The sequence below is a fragment of the Electrona antarctica genome (assembly GCF_951216825.1).
Source record: "Electrona antarctica genome assembly, chromosome: 1".
In the NCBI taxonomy this organism is placed as follows: Eukaryota; Metazoa; Chordata; class Actinopteri; order Myctophiformes; family Myctophidae; genus Electrona; species Electrona antarctica.
In genome coordinates, this window is record NC_136806.1 from 6,434,865 (window position 1) to 6,457,548 (window position 22,684).

Sequence of the window (22,684 nt, forward strand, 5' to 3'; positions counted from 1 at the left end):
GGATGACTCAGCACCTTCCTCATGGATGGAGAGTGAGACATGGTGACTCAGCACCTTCCACATGGATGGAGAGTGAGACATGGTGACTCAGCACCTTTACATGGATGGAGAGTGAGACATGGTGACTCAGCACCTTCCACATGGATGGAGAGTGAGACATGGTGACTCAGCACCTTCCACATGGACGGAGAGTGAGACATGGTGACTCAGCACCTTCCACATGGATGGAGAGTGAGACAAGGTGACTCAGCACCTTCCACATGGATGGAGAGTGAGACATGGTGACTCAGCACCTTCCACATGGATGGAGAGTGAGACAAGGTGACTCAGCACCTTCCACATGGACGGAGAGTGAGACATGGTGACTCAGCACCTTCCACATGGATGGAGAGTGAGACAGGGTGACTCAGCACCTTCCACATGGATGGAGAGTGAGACATGGTGACTCAGCACCTTCCACATGGACGGAGAGTGAGACAGGATGACTCATCACCTTCCTCATGGATGGAGAGTGAGACAGGATGACTCATCACCTTCCTCATGGATGGAGAGTGAGACAGGATGACTCATCACCTTCCTCATGGATGGAGAGTGAGACATGGTGACTCAGCACCTTCCACATGGACGGAGAGTGAGACATGGTGACTCAGCACCTTCCACATGGATGGAGAGTGAGACATGGTGACTCAGCACCTTCCACATGGACGGAGAGTGAGACATGGTGACTCAGCACCTTCCACATGGATGGAGAGTGAGACAGGGTGACTCAGCACCTTTACATGGACGGAGAGTGAGACATGGAGACTCAGCACCTTCCACATGGATGGAGAGTGAGACATGGTGACTCAGCACCTTCCACATGGATGGAGAGTGAGACATGGTGACTCAGCACCTTCCACATGGATGGAGAGTGAGACATGATGACTCAGCACCTTCCACATGGATGGAGAGTGAGACATGGTGACTCAGCACCTTCCACATGGATGGAGAGTGAGACATGGTGACTCAGCACCTTCCACATGGATGGAGAGTGAGACATGGTGACTCAGCACCTTCCACATGGACGGAGAGTGAGACATGGTGACTCAGCACCTTCCACATGGATGGAGAGTGAGACAGGGTGACTCAGCACCTTCCACATGGATGGAGAGTGAGACATGGTGACTCAGCACCTTTACATGGATGGAGAGTGAGACATGGAGACTCAGCACCTTCCACATGGACGGAGAGTGAGACATGGTGACTCAGCACCTTCCACATGGATGGAGAGTGAGACATGGTGACTCAGCACCTTCCACATGGATGGAGAGTGAGACAGGGTGACTCAGCACCTTCCACATGGATGGAGAGTGAGACATGGTGACTCAGCACCTTTACATGGATGGAGAGTGAGACATGGAGACTCAGCACCTTCCACATGGATGGAGAGTGAGACATGGTGACTCAGCACCTTCCACATGGATGGAGAGTGAGACAGGGTGACTCAGCACCTTCCACATGGATGGAGAGTGAGACAGGGTGACTCAGCACCTTTACATGGATGGAGAGTGAGACATGGTGACTCAGCACCATGGAGACTTCAGTTAAAAACATTTTTTTCACCCATTTTGGACTGAAGTCGATAAAAAAAGGCTTCTAAATCCTAACATTTTTCTGAAAAACCCATGTTTCCATGTCAGTGGTGCTCAACCTTTTTCATGTCAAGGACCCCCAGAATTATCTTGGCCGCAGACCCCCATCTGAAAATATGTTGTTCCAGGGACCCCCCAGAAGCCAATATTTTAGTTAAAAATGTTCGCTCTGAAATATATATTCAAAGATTTGAGCCACATTTTCACGACTTTTCAAAAATAGCAGACCTCGGTGGCGTGCTATGAGCTTGTAGATCTGCTATTTTTCAATAGCTAAAGTATAACATAATGCTTAAAACACCAAAAGGGTTCCCGCCCAAAATGGGTTAATATAATTTCTGTTATTTCGTTAGTTTTAGCTAGCTATAAAAACCTTGCAGGAGGAGATGCTCCTCCAGTCAGAGGGAACTATACTCTCACCTGATCGATTGTTGGGCGAGGATCTCACGGGAGAGATGGAGGGCGTTCGGGACGAGGAGTACGGACGCTGTCTGTCTCGCTCTATCGTTGAGGAGGAGCCTACGAAGTGGTACTGGGAATAACCATCCTGGAGAGGAGAGGAGAGGAGAGGAGAGGAGAGGAGAGGAGAGGAGAGGAGAGGAGAGGGCCGGTGATGTGACATGATATTATATCATAATGTTTGGAATAACTGCACATTTTACTACATTGGAATAATAATGAATCCTAATCAATACTGTATTATCATCCCCCTGTTTACAGTTTCTCATCTATATGTCCCCCGACGGTACAATAAATGAATGTATTCAATGACATATATCAATGTCTCTTTCATTATAATGTGATACATTGTCTGTATACCTTTTTGTAGAGGCTGCGCAGGTCCCTGTACTGCCACATGCTGTTGAGGACTTGGGACGCTGCCTTCACCACCTTCGGGGTGTGCCTGGAACGAGTGAACAGGCCAGGGAGGAATGAACGAGTGCAACAGGCCAGGGAGGAATGAACGAGTGAACAGGCCAGGGAGGAATGAACGAGTGCAACAGGCCAGGGAGGAATGAACCAGTGCAACAGGACAGGGAGGAATGAACCAGTGAACAGGCCAGGGAGGAATGAACCAGTGCAACAGGACAGGGAGGAATGAACCAGTGAACAGGCCAGGGAGGAATGAACCAGTGCAACAGGACAGGGAGGAATGAACCAGTGAACAGGCCAGGGAGGAATGAACCAGTGCAACAGGACAGGGAGGAATGAACCAGTGAACAGGCCAGGGAGGAATGAACCAGTGCAACAGGACAGGGAGGAATGAACCAGTGAACAGGCCAGGGAGGAATGAACCAGTGCAACAGGCCAGGGAGGAATGAACCAGTGAACAGGCCAGGGAGGAATGAACGAGTGCAACAGGCCAGGGAGGAATGAACGAGTGAACAGGCCAGGGAGGAATGAACGAGTGAACAGGCCAGGGAGGAATGAACCAGTGAACAGGCCAGGGAGGAATGAACGAGTGCAACAGGCCAGGGAGGAATGAACGAGTGAACAGGCCAGGGAGGAATGAACGAGTGAACAGGCCAGGGAGGAATGAACGAGTGCAACAGGCCAGGGAGGAATGAACGAGTGAACAGGCCAGGGAGGAATGAACCAGTGAACAGGCCAGGGAGGAATGAACCAGTGAACAGGCCAGGGAGGAATGAACCAGTGAACAGGCCAGGGAGGAATGAACCAGTGAACAGGCCAGGGAGGAATGAACCAGTGAACAGGCCAGGGAGGAATGAACCAGTGAACAGGCCAGGGAGGAATGAACCAGTGAACAGGCCAGGGAGGAATGAACCAGTGAACAGGCCAGGGAGGAATGAACCAGTGAACAGGCCAGGGAGGAATGAACCAGTGAACAGGCCAGGGAGGAATGAACCAGTGAACAGGCCAGGGAGGAATGAACCAGTGAACAGGCCAGGGAGGAATGAACCAGTGAACAGGCCAGGGAGGAATGAACCAGTGAACAGGCCAGGGAGGAATGAACCAGTGAACAGGCCAGGGAGGAATGAACCAGTGAACAGGCCAGGGAGGAATGCATTGGCTTTACTTTGGCTATTATTTTCTTTGTTTCCATTATCGAGAGATACAGGCTGCCAGTGGGTGTTGTGAGGAACACAACACAAGTGACTGACTGACTGACTGACTGACTGACTGACTGACTGGTCAACAGACAGACAGACAGACAGACAGACAGACAGACAGACAGACAGACAGACAGACAGACAGACAGACAGACAGACAGACAGACAGACAGACAGACAGACAGACAGACTGACTGACTGACTGACTGACTGACTGACTGACTGACTGACTGACCAATCAAATGGCAGGACTGAATGCTAGACTGACTGAATACTCATTGCTTATTTGCTTAATCTCCAGCATCTGAGTCAGCCACCAACGCACACTGCTGTTTTTCTTGTTTTGTTTTGTTTTGTTTTGTTTTTAAATTGTCTAATTAGTTCTGCATGGTGGTTGGTCTATTTTCCTGTAGATAAACCTTTTCTTATTCTTTGGTTGTTAGAAGAAAAAAAAGCCTGACAATTCTCCATTTCAATGCACCAGTACGTAGCAGAGATAAGCCGTGTTTCCCTTTGTGACAAAAAGTTATTTGAATTTCAACTTTTGTTCCAAATGAAAGGGAAATTGATAAGAGCAGAATACTTTTTTTTCTCCTCTATCGCTTTCGAGATTGAATTATTAGCTTATTACTGTGTAACTTAGTTTCCTCAACTATGGCTTATAGTGCTGGTGTTCAGAGCAAACACACTTAACCCTTTTTGCTAAAGAATATATATTAAAGGACCACTTCACCACTTTTCAACTTCTCTTCCTATAATTGGTCCTAACTAATGTTCATGATAAAATGCCACCATTTTTTCCTACTCAGTCTGTGTCTCATAGGAAGGCTGTGGGCAGTTCAGAAACCCGTCCACCAGTGACATCATCGATGGTGAATCCAAGCTAATAGAAACGGCAGGCTTTCTTTTCCTGAAAAGTTGCAATGCAAAAGTTGAAGCCATCGTTCTCACGATAATACAAATCTAAATATATTTTAAAACAAATCCTGTAGAAAAAAAATAGGCCTAATGATGTTGTCACTGGTGGACGGGTGTCCAAACTGCCCAAAGCCCTCCTATGAGACACAGACTGAGTAGGACAAAATGGTGGTGTTTTATCATGAACATTAGTGAGGACCAATTATATGAAGAGATGTTGAAAAGTGGTGAAGTGGTCCTTTAATGACGTTTAGAAGATTTAGAATACTTTCCTGGGGGTCTTTATGTGTGTAATATGTGGTTTTAGATATTTTAGATTGTAGCAGTGAGCCCAGTGTCTCTGATGTCATGGACACTGGGCTCACTTTTAGTTCCTTCCTGGACTACAATTCCCATAATGCTTTGGTGCACTGCTCCTCCTTGTGGATAGTGGGAGGGGCTGTCTTACTGAGACAACAGGTGGGCGTGTTAACCCATTTTGACCTGAGATCAAATTTGAAAAATGTCTATTTGAAAATGACAGTTTTCATATGGGGACTAGGTTGGCGGACATTAAAATTACAAATACTTTACACCTTTTTGAAACAGTCCTTCCTCCTTATTATAATAACAATACCCATGATGATCATGATCTAGGGTGGAAAAAATCATGACACTCATGACACAAGTATACAGCAGGGCATTCACTTCTAGTAATTTTTTACCACCTATTATGTATTTGTAGGCCTACATTTAAAAACTGTGTACATTGGTGACTATAACTATAATCTACCTGATCTTGAGGCCTACAAAATCGGGGAAAAAAAATAAAAATAAAATACATATTTATTTTCTTCTAGTACCACTACCAGCAAGGTCAACTAGTGGATTTACTAGTCGACTAGTAAACTAGTCGACTAGTTGCTTAATGCCCTAGTATACAGTATACTTGTAAATGTAAATGTACAAGTAAATGTACTTTCCACCACTGCATGGCTCTGGGCGGGTTGTCTCTAATTGGACGACGTACTTGTCTCCCTTGCTGCGGGCGATGCTGATGAGCTTCTCGATGCCTCCGGCGTCCCTCAGGGCCTTGGTGTTCTCCATGTTCTTGGTGATGACCTCGTGCAGCGCGCAGCAGATGGCCGTGATGGTGTCGTCCGACATGGTCTTCCCCACCGCCTGCAGGCCGCCGCCGCCGTTGTTGTTGGCTCCGCCCACTCCTCCTCCTCCCCCTCCCCCGCTGCTGTTGTTGTTGTTGCTGCCGCCGGGCAGCCGGTGTACCAGGTCCCTCATGGCGTACTTACCTGAGGGTGTGACACGGAGGAGATGGAGGGAGATGGGGTGGGTGAGTGCATAATACATAAATTGGTCGTAGCTTGGGCTCCTCATGCATAGAAGGAAGCATGAGGTCAGTCCGCTGCCCTCCCCAGGTTGTCCCCAGGAAGTGTATAGCGTCCAGGATTACATGATTAGATAATTGAGACTGCAGTGAAAAAATGGATTGCAAAATCACGTGATAAACAAATAAAAAATAGGTCATGAATGTACGTGTATAAATATAAAAGATGGTGGTCTGTGGCTCAAATGTCAAATAAATAAATGGACCTTGATGTGAAAAAGTTAAACCAGTAAACAACTGGTTTAACCCATTTAGACCTAAGTTCGATTCTACAAACATCTTCTAAAACATGACAGTTTTTCTGAAAACCCTGTTTCTGTCAGTGGTGCTCAAACTATTCCATTTCAAGGACCCCCAATATCATATATAATTGGCTGCCGACCCCTATCTAAAAATATGTTGTTCCAGCCAGGAACACCCCCCCCCAGAAGCAAAGATTTGAGTTAAAAACGTTCACTCTGAAGGAATATACATTCAAAGATCTGTGCCGCATTTTCACGATTTTTCAAAAATAGCAGACCTACAAGCTCGTAGCGCGGCACTCGGTGCCGTGCTATGAGCTTGTAGATCTGCTATTTTCCAATAGCTAAAGTACAATGCTTGAAACACCAAAAGGGGTTCCCGTTCCAGCCCAGAATGGGTTAAAGGGAATAAATCAGGCGTCAGGCTTCTTAAAGGCTCCTCGAACAACCTCACCTCACGGCATTTGAGGACACAGTCAGCTGTCTGTCATATTTCACATCTTGACACATATTTCTTCGTACAGGGGGAAGAATCAATCAAAGCCAAGACGCTAATGCCCTGCAGTGGTGTGTGGTGCACACATGTACACACGTGGTGAGCACAGGTGCGCACGTTTTTTTTATTTGCTCCATGCAGGCACACACGTTTTCTTTTTGTATTTGCTCCACGCCACAAACCTCAGACTGTGCAGACAGAGAGAGAGAGAGAGAGAGAGAGAGAGAGAGAGAGAGAGAGAGAGAGAGAGACAGAGAGAGAGAGAGAGAGAGAGAGAGAGAGAGAGAGAGAGAGAGAGAGAGAGAGAGAGAGAGGCAGGCAGGCAGTTTGTTGCTATGGGGACGGGCCGACGAGGCAGAGGTTTATTGCAAATATATCAATACTTTTATTTATATTTATTTATACTACTGCTGAGCTGGAAACCAGTTTAGTGATGGTCACAATCCTCTGCATGACATCCTGTACACTGAGGAAACCAGTTTAGTGACTGGTCACAATCCTCTGCATGACATCCTGTACACTGAGGAAACCAGTTTAGTGACTGGTCACAATCCTCTGCATGACATCCTGTACACTGAGGAAACCAGTTTAGTGATGGTCACAATCCTCTGCATGACATCCTGTACACTGAGGAAACAAGTTTAGTGACTGGTCACAATCCTCTGCATGACATCCTGTACACTGAGGAAACCAGTTTAGTGACTGGTCACAATCCTCTGCATGACATCCTGTACACTGAGGAAACCAGTTTAGTGATGGTCACAATCCTCTGCATGACATCCTGTACACTGAGGAAACCACTTTAGTGATGGTCACAAGTGGGCCATGTGTGATGTTAGGAGGGGCTGCATGGTCAGAGACAGTTCTTCTGACCTCACACTCAGTTTTCTTTTAATATTTATATTTATTCTTTTAGAGAGAACGTTTTCAACTCAAATCTTTGCTTCTGGGGGGGTATTTCACTCCTGGAACAACATATTTTCAGATGGGGGTCGGCAGCAATTACACATCGTTTTTGGGGGTCCTTGACATGAAATAGTTTGAGAACAACTGATTTCAGTTTCAGAAAACTGTCTTAAGAAGACAGTTTAGAAGACATGATTTAGAATCTGATCTCAGGTCTAATATAAATGGGTCAATTCAAAGAAGACTGACCAATGAGAAATGAGAAATGAGAAGACTGACCAATGAGAAAGAAGACCAATTAAAGCAGACTGACCAATGAGCTCCTTGTTCCTGACGTCCAGGGCCATGTTCCGCAGGGCAGTGGCCACGGCACACACTACCCGGTCGTTGTCGATCCTCAGCAGCTCCACCAGGATGGGAAGACCTTTCTCCTTACGCACCGCCGCACGGATGTACACCGACCACTAGAGGGAGCCAGGGAGGGAGGGAGAGAAAGATATTGTCACAATTTTAAAAGAAGTGGAGAAAGTGGTGAAATTCATTTTTTTCTGCATTGTGATATTTTTTTCCAAGAAAACAAAGAAATACAGGAAGAAGGGGGGGGGGGGGGGTAATAAGGAGATCAAGGCAGGAAATAAAGTTTCAGCGCTTTTACCACAAAAAAGTACAAGTAAAGGGTTTCAGATATTTAGAATGAAGGTGCAGCCAGGACATTATTCAAGGTGCAACGCTATTCAAGGTGCAACATTGTTAGAGGTGCGTATAGTTCGCAGGTGGCTTAAGAAGAGCTAAAGTCCAAGTCAGCTTAGGCAGCGGTGGCCGAACGGTTTGTGGAGCGGTCTTGATACCGGAAGGTCGCCAGTTCGAATCCCCGGACCGGCATGTTAAAATTACCACCGCTGAAGTGCCCTTGAGCAAGGCATTGAACCCCTACCATGAAATGTTCTATGAGCAGGGCGTGGCTGTAAACAAGCATCTCGAGCTTAGTCCACTTACCCTGGGTAAACAAAGAACTTTGCTTAACTTTGCTTTAGCTATAGTCGCTGCCTGATATAATCCACAGTAGGTTCAGCAAGAGCAAAGAGAAGATCTAAGGCCAGCCAACGGCATTGGAAGTAAGGGAGGGAGGGAGGGAAAGGAGGCAGAGAACAGATCACTCTTCTCCCCTCTGGCTCCAAAACTATGGAACAAATAACTCCCCAAATATTGCAATCAGAACTGCAGACTCCCTCCCAATCCTCCACCGGCCGTAGGCTGAAGACTCACCTCTTCAGACTCCACCTTAGCCCGTTCGTACGCAGCACTTCATGCCGTAGCACTTGCCCTAGCCTCCACGACATTGCAGGCTTATGCAAATGACTGTTATTTATGTATGTAGCACGTTATGTTGACAGATGCCAGGCTATTTTTCACCTGGCATCCAATAGCGTTTGTAGTTTCAATGTATGTTGAAACTGTTAAGACAGATGATAGGTTCTTGATTTACTTAGAATCCTATAGATGACTATGTCTATGCATTTGATGTATTACCTATACCATGCTTATTGTCCGTCGCTCTGTTATTGTCGATCTCCTGTTTCTGTAGCCATGAGGCCCATAGGGGCAGGAGCCTATCTCCTGTTTCTGTAAAGCAAAGCAAAGCAAAGTTCTTTGTTTACCCAGGGAAGTGGACTAAGCTCGAGATGCTTGTTTACAGCCACACCCTGCTCATAGAACATTTCATGGTAGGGGTTCAATGCCTTGCTCAAGGGCACTTCAGCGGTGGTAATTTTAATGTGCCGGTCCGGGGATTCGAACTGGCGACCTTCCGGTATCAAGACCGCTCCGCAAACCGTTCGGCCACCACTGCCCGCACCTGTAGCCACGAGGCCCATAGGGCAGGAGCCTATCTCCTGTTTCTGTAGCCATGAGGCCCATAGGGCAGGAGCCTATCTCCTGTTTCTGTAGCCATGAGGCCCATAGGGCAGGAGCCTATCTCCTGTTTCTGTAGCCATGAGGCCCATAGGGGAGGAGCCTATCTCCTGTTTCTGTAGCGTGAAACAACTTGATGCACAAGTACACCCCTTGGCTAGTAGCAGGGACTTGCGTATAGCAGGAGGCACTGGGCACTCTTTTTTTGTATAGTCTTTGGCATAGATAAAAAATAGCCTCATTGGCCTCTGCAGTTCGTTGGAGCGATATGTGTTGAAGGAGGGGCGGAAGAATTTTCACTGGGGAAGGAAGTATGCCGGAAGTGTGGAAGGCACGTTACATCACGCTGCCACTCAAGTGAGCTGGCCAATCACAGCGCATCTTTTCCGGGACTTACAGACCCGAATGCTTCGCAAGGAATCTCGGGGATGCAGCGCAACGCGTTGTGAGCTTGTAGATCTGCTATTTTCAGCAGTGTAAAATGACTTATACTGAATCTCTTGTCCAGTTTTATTCATCATGGCTTAGTTCTTATTTAGTTTTTGTCAGTGAAAAAGGGTAGTCGACGGACATTTTTCGTCATAGTATTAGTCGATGAAAACAACACTGCCGTATGCAGTAAACAGTGAGTTGTACCCATAGTGAGGCTGTTACCTTCCAGCTGCCTGCAGCCATGAGGTTCTGCAGTAAACAGTGAGTTGTACCCATAGTGAGGCTGTTACCTTCCAGCGGCCTGCAGCCATGAGGTTCTGCAGTAAACAGTGAGTTGTACCCATAGTGAGGCTGTTACCTTCCAGCTGCCTGCAGCCATGAGGTTCTGCAGTAAACAGTGAGTTGTACCCATAGTGAGGCTGTTACCTTCCAGCGGCCTGCAGCCATGAGGTTCTGCAGTAAACAGTGAGTTGTACCCATAGTGAGGCTGTTACCTTCCAGCTGCCTGCAGCCATGAGGTTCTGCAGTAAACAGTGAGTTGTACCCATAGTGTGGCTGTTACCTTCCAGCTGCCTGCAGCCATGAGGTTCTACAGTAAACAGTGAGTTGTACCCATAGTGTGGCTGTTACCTTCCAGCTGCCTGCAGCCATGAGGTTCTGCAGTAAACAGTGAGTTGTACCCATAGTGTGGCTGTTACCTTCCAGCTGCCTGCAGCCATGAGGTTCTCCAGTAAACAGTGAGTTGTACCCATAGTGTGGCTGTTACCTTCCAGCTGCCTGCAGCCAAGTTCTGCAGTAAACAGTGAGTTGTACCCATAGTGAGGCTGTTACCTTCCAGCTGCCTGCAGCCAGGTTCTGCAGCGCCCCGGCCGCCCCTTCCAGGGTGTCCGGGTTGGAGCACTCCGACAGCAGGGTGAGATAGGGCTTGACGATGGTGGGGTGCCATAGCATCTGGATGCCTTTAGGGGGCTCCGCCGAGTCCGGGAAGGGTCCCACTCCGTCCCACTGCAAGTGCAAAGGAAGTGTTTTAACCTTTTTATCCACTAAAATGCAACCTATTTTGAGCATGTTGTAAAAAGGAGAAAACTTTCAAACACAAATATTGGAACGTGTGGGAAATAGAGCTGATCTACGAGATCACAGAGTTGGAGAGACAGGGAGACCCCTGTTATAGAACACGCATGCACATGGACACACACACACACACACACACACACACACACACACACACACACACACACACACACACACACACACACACACACACACACACACACACACACACACACACACACACACACACACACACACACACACACACACACACACAAGCAATGATTACGGAAAATAGAGCCTCATGCATTGAAGGAAGCATGAGCTCAGTTCAGGGCTCTCCCCAGGTTGGCAGAGAGAGAGAGAGAGAGAGAGAGAGAGAGAGAGAGAGAGAGAGAGGAGAAAGCCCATCTGCACATCTCTTCTCCATATAACTATAAGTCAGTTAGGACTATAAGGTATTCATCGTGGGTTTCCTGAGAGAAATGTTAATCTATTTTAAACCCTGTCACTGTAGTTAAAGTGATCATAGTCATCCTTCATGTATGGGCTAAATGTGTTATGACCAGTCCACTGCCTTCATGAAAAGTTCAGTGAGCGTGTGAATATATTATTGCAGTCGGGTGGAAACCAATTTTAACGGCTACTTTTTTATTATTATTATAAATTACGGGGGAAGAAAACATAATTAAGAATCCAAATGTGGTTTCTGTCCTGACAGCCGTGCAGCGGTGGTGGAGAATGTACTCACGTTCAAACAATACTGCAACGTTGTATAGTACAGGGGTTCTCAACCCGTGGGTCGCGACCCCTCGGGGGGTCGCCAAATTATTTTAGGGGGTCCCCAAATTATTTTCAAAAAAAAAAAAAAAAAAAAAGTATTATTATTTATTTATTTTTTCACGATTTTTCAAAAATAGCAGACCTACAAGCTCGTAGCGCGCCACTCGGTGGCGCGCTATGAGCTTGTAGATCTGCTATTTTTCAATAGCTAAATTATAACATAATGCTTAAAACACCAAAAGGGGTTCCCGCCCAAAATGGGTTAAGGTTATTGTAGCAGTCAATATATATTGGGGGTCGGGAGGGGGCGGGGCGGGGGTCCCGAGACGTTGCCAAAGCATTTTCGGGGGTCCCCGGCCAAAAACGTTGAGAACCCCTGGTATAGTATACTCTGTTACAAGTAGAAGTCCGGAATTCAAATGCATTTGAGTAAAAGCACAAAACTACTGCGGTATCAAAATGTACTTAAAGTACCGAAAGTAGAAAGTACTAATTTTAAGCAGAACATGCCGTTTCACAAGTTCTCTAATATCGATATACATATTTTGATCTATAAGCTCACAATGCGTCGCATCTCGACCCATTGTGAGTTTGTAGATAATATTACTACTAATATTAGTACTTTAGATGAAATGTAATGACAGTACTTGAGTAAATATACATTATAGTTATACTTTACAGCACTGACAGTGACAGCAACGATATATTAATGTTATATCTGATGGTTCATTGTGTGGAAGAATAGCATGACCTCTGGAGCAAATTAATGAATGTCTAAAAACATATATATAAATACTTAACCCATTCTGGGCGGGAACCCCTTTTGGTGTTTTAAGCATTATATTATACTTTAGCTATTGAAAAAGCATGAAAATGTGGCACAAATCTTTGAATATATATTCGTTCAGAGCGAACGTTTTCAACTCAAATCTTTGCTACGAGGGGGTCCCTGGAACAACATATTTTCAGATGGGGGTCCGCGGCCAAATACATATATTTGGGGGTCCTTGACATGAAAATGTTTGAGAACCACTGACATAGAAACATGAGGTTTTCACTGTCAGCATTTAGAAGGCATTTTGTAGAATCGTCCTCGGGTCTAAATGGGTTAAACAGTATCATTGGGGTCTGGAGACCCTGTGAAAAAAAATCAGAAAAAGACACGCTAGAGATACAGATTTGTTGCACTTTGAAATCTAGATCAAACGATGAACATTAGATGAAGTTGTGTCCTCTCAACATGGCTATTAGTACACCCAGATGAAAGAGAATTGAATATACTACACACACGCACGCACGCACGCACACGTGCGCACGCACGCACGCACGCACGCACGCACGCACGCACGCACGCACACGCATGCACACATATCTGCAATTTATTTCACCATGTTCAGTCTTACAGGGCGCTTGACTTTAAAGACATGCGCAAAAAAGAAAAAAGCATATTTTAATTTCTGTTGAGCTTTTAGTCTAAAACAAAAACACATTCTGATCTTTAATTCAGAATGAACATTTTCATTGTGGTGGGACTGCGGTGCTCTACCGGGCGGTACGTGCCCTCAGAAGCAATTTCAAATGATTTTTTCTCATCTTTTGTTTTGCCGAAGGCTTCCCAGATAATGACGCCACCTGCGCTGACATCTATTAGGTAGAGCCTACTCTCCATGTTTTGGAGAGGACAGTACAGCCATCTATTAGGTAGAGCCTACTCTCCTTGTGTTGGAGAGGACAGTACACCCATTAGGGAAGACCTCTCTCTGATCATTACAGCCATGTCCTCATTTCACCACATCACCTCTTCTACTCGCCTCCCCGTTTCATTTTACGTGCTTTATTTCTCCTTTCCTGACACTTCTTTTCTCCTTCCTCACGTCGTACTCAACCTCTCCCCTCCTCCCCGCCCCTCCTTTCTTCTGCTTTCTTTACCTCCTACTGCTAATCTAAGTCGTTGGAAAACCTCGTATGATACAAGTCGTTACTATTAAGAACAGATTCTGAGCTGCGCTTCTGAATCTGTCGGCAGGGGCATTCATTTGGGATTAGTGGAATGAAAACATTAAGCGCCCCACAGGAAGAGGAGGGCTGAGGACGGGACCAAACAGGCCAACATCCTGTTATCCACGTTCTATTGGGTGCCCCCCCAATAGATGCCTCTAGGATGCCTCTCGGGCGTCTCCCTAGGGAGGTCCTCGAGGCACGTCCCACTGGGAGGAGGGCAGACCAAGGTGCAGTTGGAGGAAACACATCGACTCACTGGCCTTGGAACTTCTCGGGATCCCCCAGGAGGAAGTCACTAATGTTGCTCTGGAGAGGGAAGTCTGGAGCGCTCTGGTGGAGCTGTTGCCCCCTCAACCCGACTACGGATAAGCGGTTGAAGATGGATGGATGGATGGATGGATCTTTCAAACATCTCAGAAACAGCCTGATCTACAAGCCTCACAACAGCACGTCACAACCGCGGCAGTATCGACACACAATACTACAGCCTCTCCAACCAACGCCCCCCCCAGTCACTATAGTTCATGATAATCACCCACAGCTGCACTGAAGTGGAATAAAGAGAGAGAGAGAGAGAGAGAGAGAGAGAGAGAGAGAGAGAGAGAGAGAGAGAGAGAGAGGAGAGAGAGAGGGGGAGAGAGAGAGAGAGAGAGAGAGAGAGAGAGAGAGAGAGAGAGAGGAGAGAGAGAGAGAGAGAGAGAGAGAGAGAGAGAGAGAGGGGGAGAGAGAGAGAGAGAGAGAGAGAGAGAGAGAGAGAGAGAGAGAGAGAGGGGTAAATGGGTTGTGATTATGGAGGGCTATGAATTGGTCCCGTTCCATGCTGATCCCGAGGTTGTTTTTTAAGACTCCTAGCGTGGTCTGGTTGGTTATGCCTGGATGCACACAGAGCTGTTTGAGTGTTCATCTGAACAGACATTCAAAAGCCTCCTCAGGCTCATCAAAAAAAACCTGGGTTTTTTCTCTCCCCTTTCATTTATACCAGTACTCGTCTTTTTCCTCTCCTTTCTTCACCGTGCTTCCCCTCCGCCTATAACACTCCTATTCCCCTGATGGAGGATTTACACTATAACACTCCTATTCCCCTGAATGGAGGATTTACACGTCTGCCGCTCCACGAGGGAAAATGTCCAAAATGTGAAGCTAACGAGCAATGTATTTATCCCAGTGTGGTTCTCCGCCCTGTGGGCCGTGAGCGTACTGACAACCCTAGTGGGCCGTGAGCGTACTGACAACCCTAGTGGGCCGTGAGCGTACTGACAACCCTAGTGGGCCGTGAGCGTACTGTGGAAATATCCATGATATTGGGATGTGTTAATGTTTAATAAATATGTTGTGGAAGTGACAGTGACATGCACCTAAGCTCAAAGCTGCCTAGGACCCCTGTCAGACCCCTGGCAGCTGCTGGAGGAACAAGATAAGAGTGTGAATTCCGACACCCTACGGGGGTAGTAATGTTGCCCACTGCCGGTGAAGAGCAACAACATGTCCCAATGACTGTGTTTAACTATAAAACATTATGCCTGCATTATCTAAGGTGGAGATGTCCAGTGCCTAAAAAGGAATGTAAATGATTAATGTGTTAAACCCTAAACTCTCATAAACCAGTTGAGAGTAGAGTGGGGAAATAGACCATTCCCCCAGCCCATGTAATTACCATACCATGGCTACAGTAAACCTCACAGCAGGGTGCTCCGGCCATGTGCTAGCACATGGCAGGTAATACTTCCTGCCTATTGTTTATAGCCAATAGTAAGGTTGGCTATAAACCAACCACAGGAAGGAGCACCAGCAGCCAATTGAATGTTAGCTGATGTGAACCTGCCCACAGGGCAGGTCTAAGGGGGTTTAAATGGCCTTGCGCCAGTTTCAATAAGTCAGATTCAAACCAACTACGAAGGATCCACACCTCATGTAACCACATGGACATAATGAACAACAACTCACATTAGACCAATGGTAATTATTGATACATAATGCAAACTATTAATAATCAATGAATAATGTGTTATCCATGTGTTGTAACCTGCCTGTAATTGACGAATGCTATGTATATCTCTGTCTTCATCTGTAACAGGTTTTTTACCTAAACGAAACTAAACGAACCACTACTAACTACCAACTAAATAAGCTAGTTCATGTGTTTAAATGTATGTTTGTTAAACGACAATAAAACTATAAAAGACACAGAGTTATATTATTTAGACCGTTTGAGTAAAGACATACTCTGGTGTGCAGTTGTAACCCTTTCAGAAGGGGTAGTTTATGAAACGATGCTATCATCTTAGCAAATAAATCGTAGATAGCTACAAATCTGAACAGTAAAAAACCATAGTGTGCAATTATCAACTTAATCGCGGTAACTTTACTAACAATTAAACCAGTAGCCTTGTAACTAAAATAGCCTGGTAACTAAATAGTTCAAAGCACGGTTAATAGATGCCACGGCTAGACTCAAAAGTCTCAAGCGTAGATGGTAAATAGCCTGATGTACTAACCACAGGCCTTGTAAAATGTACAATCAAAGTAACTCCAGCGTAAAACAGTACATAGCGAAAAATCCGGTTTAGCACAGAGCCCTAGGAAGAGGCCAGCAGACTTTAGGATAAAAAGCGTTACTGTAAAGCTAAAAGGTTGCTAACCTAAACACAGGCGACAATGTGATCCAAGTTCTGGGTTTTAATGGCTACTCCAGAGTCAATGTCTATTCCAGCCTCTGATTCCAAGCAAGCTGAATGTCGTTGATTCAGGAGTGATTATTGTAACTAAGAGCTGGGCCATTATTGTTCCCAGTTTCCTCCTGGCTTTCAACCAGGGGAAAATGGCCGCCAGAGCAAAGCTAATTTGCTAAAACCATTAGCCTTTTGTCTTGCCTTCCACACTGTGACTACCACCCAGCCATAGGCGGGGGAGGGGCAGTGATGAGATAGGCGACAACAGGGCAACTTGCCTCTACTCTGATACTTCTAACCTAGCCATAAATGCGGGGGAAGGGCAGAGTAAACAGGCAGAGAGGGCCTAATGGTAACTTAAAATGGCCCCTAAACTGACACTGTAGAATAGTCATGCTTCAGTGTTGCCTCACTCTCTAGAAGAATCAATCCTAGCCATAAGTGCGGGGGAAGGGTAGAGTTTGGTAACAACAGGGCTCCACCACAGATAACTCCTGTTATCAGCAGGGGTGGGGGAAGGTCGTAAAGACAAGCCCAAATGCTAATTGTGACCCCAGAAGAGGCACATGCAATAGGCTTGTGAATAAATGGAGCTAGGACAGCACTAACCACCAGGCTAAAATTGAGTAATAAGGGAGGCAGGTTCTAAAATAGCAATGAAATGTGAAACCACTTTTAACTATAAATACCTAGCTTAAATTAGACCAGAACCGTAAAACAGAAACAAAAATACTGTAACGCTAAACTGGCTAAATTCCCTGTGTCAAAGCTATAAAACTATAAAACCGTGAGAACACTTACTAAAATCCCAAAGATTCATAAGTTTGATAGGTGAAGTAAAGATGTCTTTAATCAACGAGTTAAAAGTTAGAAGCAAAGGGGCGCAATCAATATTCAATAATTTAGCGGCTGAGTGTGAAATAAGTCTGTCACAAAAATCTCCCAACACCGCAAAAGCGGACACATTTGGTAGACTCAAAATAGCTTACGGGAAGTTAGCGGATAGCTATAGCGACTATTCCGAGGAATTGAAAGAAGCTAATTTATCACAAAATGCTTTGCAAGTAAATAGTGAGCTCCATGACTGCACGACTAAATACTATAACATGAGGAAATTGTTACTGGATTCAGTGTGGTTACAAGTGGAACCACAATGGTCAAACTTGTCTGACACAATAAACAAATTGATTAGTTCAGAGACAAGGGAACCAATGGCATCAAATGCATTAGATAAAGCTCTCAATGTTTTGAATTTAATATTACAGGACACCAAATCCTTAATAAGTCCGAAAAGGTCAATCCAAATGCTCTCTGACTATAAAAAGCTTGTCCGAGGAAGAGACAGGCTTAACCTGCAAGCCGCTCAGGCTGACCACGATCTAGGGCAAATAAAAATAGGGTCACTAACACAAAAGATCAAGGTCACAGAAGCGGAGCAGAAGGTCGGCGAGGTCAAGGAAGACTACACCAGAGACGTCACCTCGATGGGGGAAGAAACGGACGGGAGGCGACAGACGCCTGACCGCACTCTCACCCCAACAGATGACGTCACCCAGCGAGCCCCAGGGGGGCTCGCCACTACGTCAGCGGAGGACAACCAAGCTCCCCCCAAAGCGACCCCAGAACAGCAGGGAACCTGCTGTGTCCTACCAGAAGACTACGCCAGGTCAGCAGCACCGGAGGAGCATGAAGCCTGCGGTGGCCACACAGTGGACACCAGCCGGGCGCCCTCAACAGCCGTGCAAGCGACGGGCCCAGTGTCCGACGTGGGAAATGAGGCGCCGACGGCCACTACGTCAGTGCGCATCGACCAGGCGCGTCCCAACACGGTGCCACGAGGCCCAGCGGAGCCGGCACCTGACGCCAAGTCAGCAGAACCAGCACCGGAGGCCAGGGTGAGTCCAAAGGAAGAAACCACCCAGCGAGCTGCCGGGGCCAGCACAGCGCACGCTACAGAAACTGCCAGGCAGCAACCAAACACGGCGCAAGGCCTCGCAGAGATGGCGTCCGTCGCGGGAGACAACAGGATGTCGACCGCCATGAAACAGTGGTGCACGCCACAGCAAGCCCCACCCACAGCCACACCGCATGGAAGCTGGGGAAAGCTGTACAAGGCGCTCTCCATCCCAAGCCCAGCCATCGGTAAGGTCACAATAAAACCTGCCGATGGCACCGATGGCAGAGGGAAAGTTAAAATGAAAAAATGCAGTCAATGCCAATTACGTCATGAATGAATGACGGATGCACACACATGCCTACCCCCCCCAACACCGGCGGGCCCAAAAGGATGACCGCCAGGAGGAATGTTGGCACAATTGGGGGAGCGTGCACGCACGCGCACACGCGCACACACACACACACACACACACACACACACACATGCTTCCCCCCCCCCACACAGGGAGGGAGACCTCCAGGCTGTCACCAAGGCAGAGAAGGACAGTGACAACTTCATGTGTGTTTTTAACAAAAAGTGTATTGTGTGATTATTATTGTGTGATACAAGTTAACATTACAGAATACATAAACATTCCCCGGTTAACGAGTACAAACCAGAAAGTATAAAGTAACTCATAACTAGGGTAAAATGGTAAATTAATGTGTGGTATAAAATAATGTTAATTCTTCCTTTCCAGCAAGGGAAAAGCCTGGGTGGAAGGTGTGAATTGTGACTTACTTACCAGCCACACACAAACTGACAGCCCATGTCAATGACACCTCCTATTAAGGGGCAATGAATGACAGGGGCAAATAGTGTGTAGTATCAATGTTTGGAATGTGATGACTTTGTGTTTGCAGGCCAGTAAAAGTGCCATGCTAAATTACACATTAGTTACTAAACACACAAAATCCAAGGGCTTTTACGAAAAAGACAGTAAAGTAAACCAGAACCCTTGTGAAATCTTATCTCCAATCTGCTCAGGACCAAGCAAGTTTATGAGGGGTAATAAATGGCAGGAACCAACCTGCTTCTAAAATGTAACAAATTAAGTAGTGATCCACGAAGATATCACAAGTCAAGGTATTTGTTTGAACAAAGTGGAATCAAATTAAACAGAATTACAAGTAAGGAAACAAACAGGAACCTTAGAATGAGTAACTAATTCTGAAAAGATAAAACAAAGAACAACAAAGAACAATATTATAATTCCTTAACCAGTCAGTTCAAAGGCATGTTAAGCTAATCATAGTATAACTACTCCAAAGTCAATGTCTATTCCAGCCTCTGATTCCAAGCAAGCTGAAATGTCATTTGATTCAGGGGTGATTATGGAAGCTAGAATTTCATAGTTCCCATTTTCCTCCTGGCTTTCAACCAGGTGAAAATGGCTTTGTGTTTATCAAACCCCCCCCCCCCCCCCGGCAGATAATCAATGTGTCGAAAACCAAACCCTTTATAAACGAAATGAGTGTTTGAAGAACCTCTTAATAAGTTTATGAATAGGTTCTTGCGGGGGGTGTGGAAATATCCATGATATTGGGATGTGTTAATGTTTAATAAATATGTTGTGGAAGTGACAGTGACATGCACCTAAGCTCAAAGCTGCCTAGGACCCCTGTCAGACCCCTGGCAGCTGCTGGAGGAACAAGATAAGAGTGTGAATTCCGACACCCTACGGGGGTAGTAATGTTGCCCACTGCCGGTGAAGAGCAACAACATGTCCCAATGACTGTGTTTAACTATAAAACATTATGCCTGCATTATCTAAGGTGGAGATGTCCAGTGCCTAACAAGGAATGTAAATGATTAATGTGTTAAACCCTAAACTCTCATAAACCAGTTGAGAGTAGAGTGGGGAAATAGACCATTCCCCCAGCCCATGTAATTACCATACCATGGCTACAGTAAACCTCACAGCAGGGTGCTCCGGCCATGTGCTAGCACATGGCAGGTAATACTTCCTGGTTTTAAACCAATAGTAAGGTTGGCTATAAACCAACCACAGGAAGGAGCACCAGCAGCCAATTGAATGTTAGCTGATGTGAACCTGCCCACAGGGCAGGTCTAAGGGGGTTTAAATGGCCTTGCGCCAGTTTCAATAAGTCAGATTCAAACCAACTACGAAGGATCCACACCTCATGTAACCACATGGACATGATGAACAACAACTCACATTAGACCAATGGTAATTATTGATACATAATGCAAACTATTAATAATCAATGAATAATGTGTTATCCATGTGTTGTAACCTGCCTGTAATTGACGAATGCTATGTATATCTCTGTCTTCATCTGTAACAGGTTTTTTACCTAAACGAAACTAAACGAACCACTACTAACTACCAACTAAATAAGCTAGTTCATGTGTTTAAATGTATGTTTGTTAAACGACAATAAAACTATAAAAGACACAGAGTTATATTATTTAGACCGTTTGAGTAAAGACATACTCTGGTGTGCAGTTGTAACCCTTTCAGAAGGGGTAGTTTATGAAACGATGCTATCATCTTAGCAAATAAATCGTAGATAGCTACAAATCTGAACACGTACTGACAACCCTGTGGGCCGTGAGCGTACTGACAACCCTGTGGGCCGTGAGCGTACTGACAACCCTAGTGGGCCGTGAGCGTACTGACAACCCTAGTGGGCCGTGAGCGTACTGACAACCCTAGTGGGCCGTGAGCGTACTGACAACCCTAGTGGGCCGTGAGCGTACTGACAACCCTAGTGGGCCGTGAGCGTACTGACAACCCTAGTGGGCCGTGAGCGTACTGACAACCCTAGTGGGGCCGTGAGCGTACTGACAACCCTCTGGGCCGTGAGCGTACTGACAACCCTAGTGGGCCGTGAGCGTACTGACAACCCTCTGGGCCGTGAGCGTACTGACAACCCTAGTGGGCCGTGAGCGTACTGACAACCCTAGTGGGCCGTGAGCGTACTGACAACCCTAGTGGGCCGTGAGCGTACTGACAACCCTAGTGGGCCTTGAGCGTACTGACAACCCTAGTGGGCCGTGAGCGTACTGACAACCCTAGTGGGCCGTGAGCGTACTGACAACCCTAGTGGGCCGTGAGCGTACTGACAACCCTAGTGGGCCGTGAGCGTACTGACAACCCTAGTGGGCCGTGAGCGTACTGACAACCCTAGTGGGCCGTGAGCGTACTGACAACCCTAGTGGGCCGTGAGCGTACTGACAACCCTAGTGGGCCGTGAGCGTACTGACAACCCTAGTGGGCCGTGAGCGTACTGACAACCCTAGTGGGCCGTGAGCGTACTGACAACCCTCTGGGCCGTGAGCGTACTGACAACCCTAGTGGGCCGTGAGCGTACTGACAACCCTAGTGGGGCGTGAGCGTGCTGACAACCCTAGTGGGCCGTGAGCGTACTGACAACCCTAGTGGGCCGTGAGCGTACTGACAACCCTAGTGGGCCGTGAGCGTACTGACAACCCTAGTGGGCCGTGAGCGTACTGACAACCCTAGTGGGCCGTGAGCGTACTGACAACCCTAGTGGGCCGTGAGCGTACTGACAACCCTAGTGGGCCGTGAGCGTACTGACAACCCTCTGGGCCGTGAGCGTACTGACAACCCTAGTGGGCCGTGAGCGTACTGACAACCCTAGTGGGCCGTGAGCGTACTGACAAGAGGGTGCCCAAATAATAAGGGCTTCATTTTCGCCACCGCTAAACCCTTTATCCCTAAACTTCTTTGCCTTTTTTACTATTTTGCAAAACATTTTTGAATAGTTAAAATGGCCAGTCTACAAGCTCACAACGTGTCAATGTAGATTGGCTAGTTGAACTATTCAAAACAAAATAGTAAAAAAAGGTAAAGAAGTTTAGGGATAAGGGGTTTAGGGATAAGGGGTTTAGGGATAAGGGGTTTAGCGGTGACGTAAATGGAGCCCTAAAGGTCTAAATGGGATAAAAAATACATTTTGAAAATAGCAGATCCATAAACTCACGACGCATATTCTGGGGGCGTGTCATAATAGGCAAAAAACTTTCCCGGGAATAACGGCCTTTCTCGGCCCCACCCCTCTCTCATTGTTTATATTGTGTTTAGTTTCCAAGATGGCCGCAGCACCAGGAGGGGGTGGGGTGGAGGTGAGCGGGTGGGGCCCTTACTGGGCTGCGTTCACAAATTCAAGACACCTGTCTTGCGTTTATCTTGTGTCTGTGTTTAATGGCCGCTCCAATGCATTTCCAATGGAAGCCCATATGGTTTGACCAAACATTTTGTTTGA

General features: G+C 46.6%; 1 protein-coding gene across 2 annotated transcripts in view; it reads right to left on the reverse strand.

The window, feature by feature from the left end:
* The window catches only part of ctnnd2b (catenin (cadherin-associated protein), delta 2b), a 194,432-nt gene that overhangs the window by 16,932 nt on the left and 154,816 nt on the right, over nt 1–22,684 (reverse strand). For both annotated transcript variants that reach the window (XM_079512052.1, XM_079512053.1), the window contains 5 exons: nt 10,821–10,994; nt 7,960–8,110; nt 5,631–5,907; nt 2,451–2,535; nt 2,052–2,178 (listed from right to left, as the gene is read on the reverse strand). In XM_079512052.1, the coding sequence (XP_079368178.1) occupies nt 2,052–2,178; nt 2,451–2,535; nt 5,631–5,907; nt 7,960–8,110; nt 10,821–10,994 (814 nt within the window). The remainder of the gene's footprint in view (nt 1–2,051; nt 2,179–2,450; nt 2,536–5,630; nt 5,908–7,959; nt 8,111–10,820; nt 10,995–22,684) is intronic.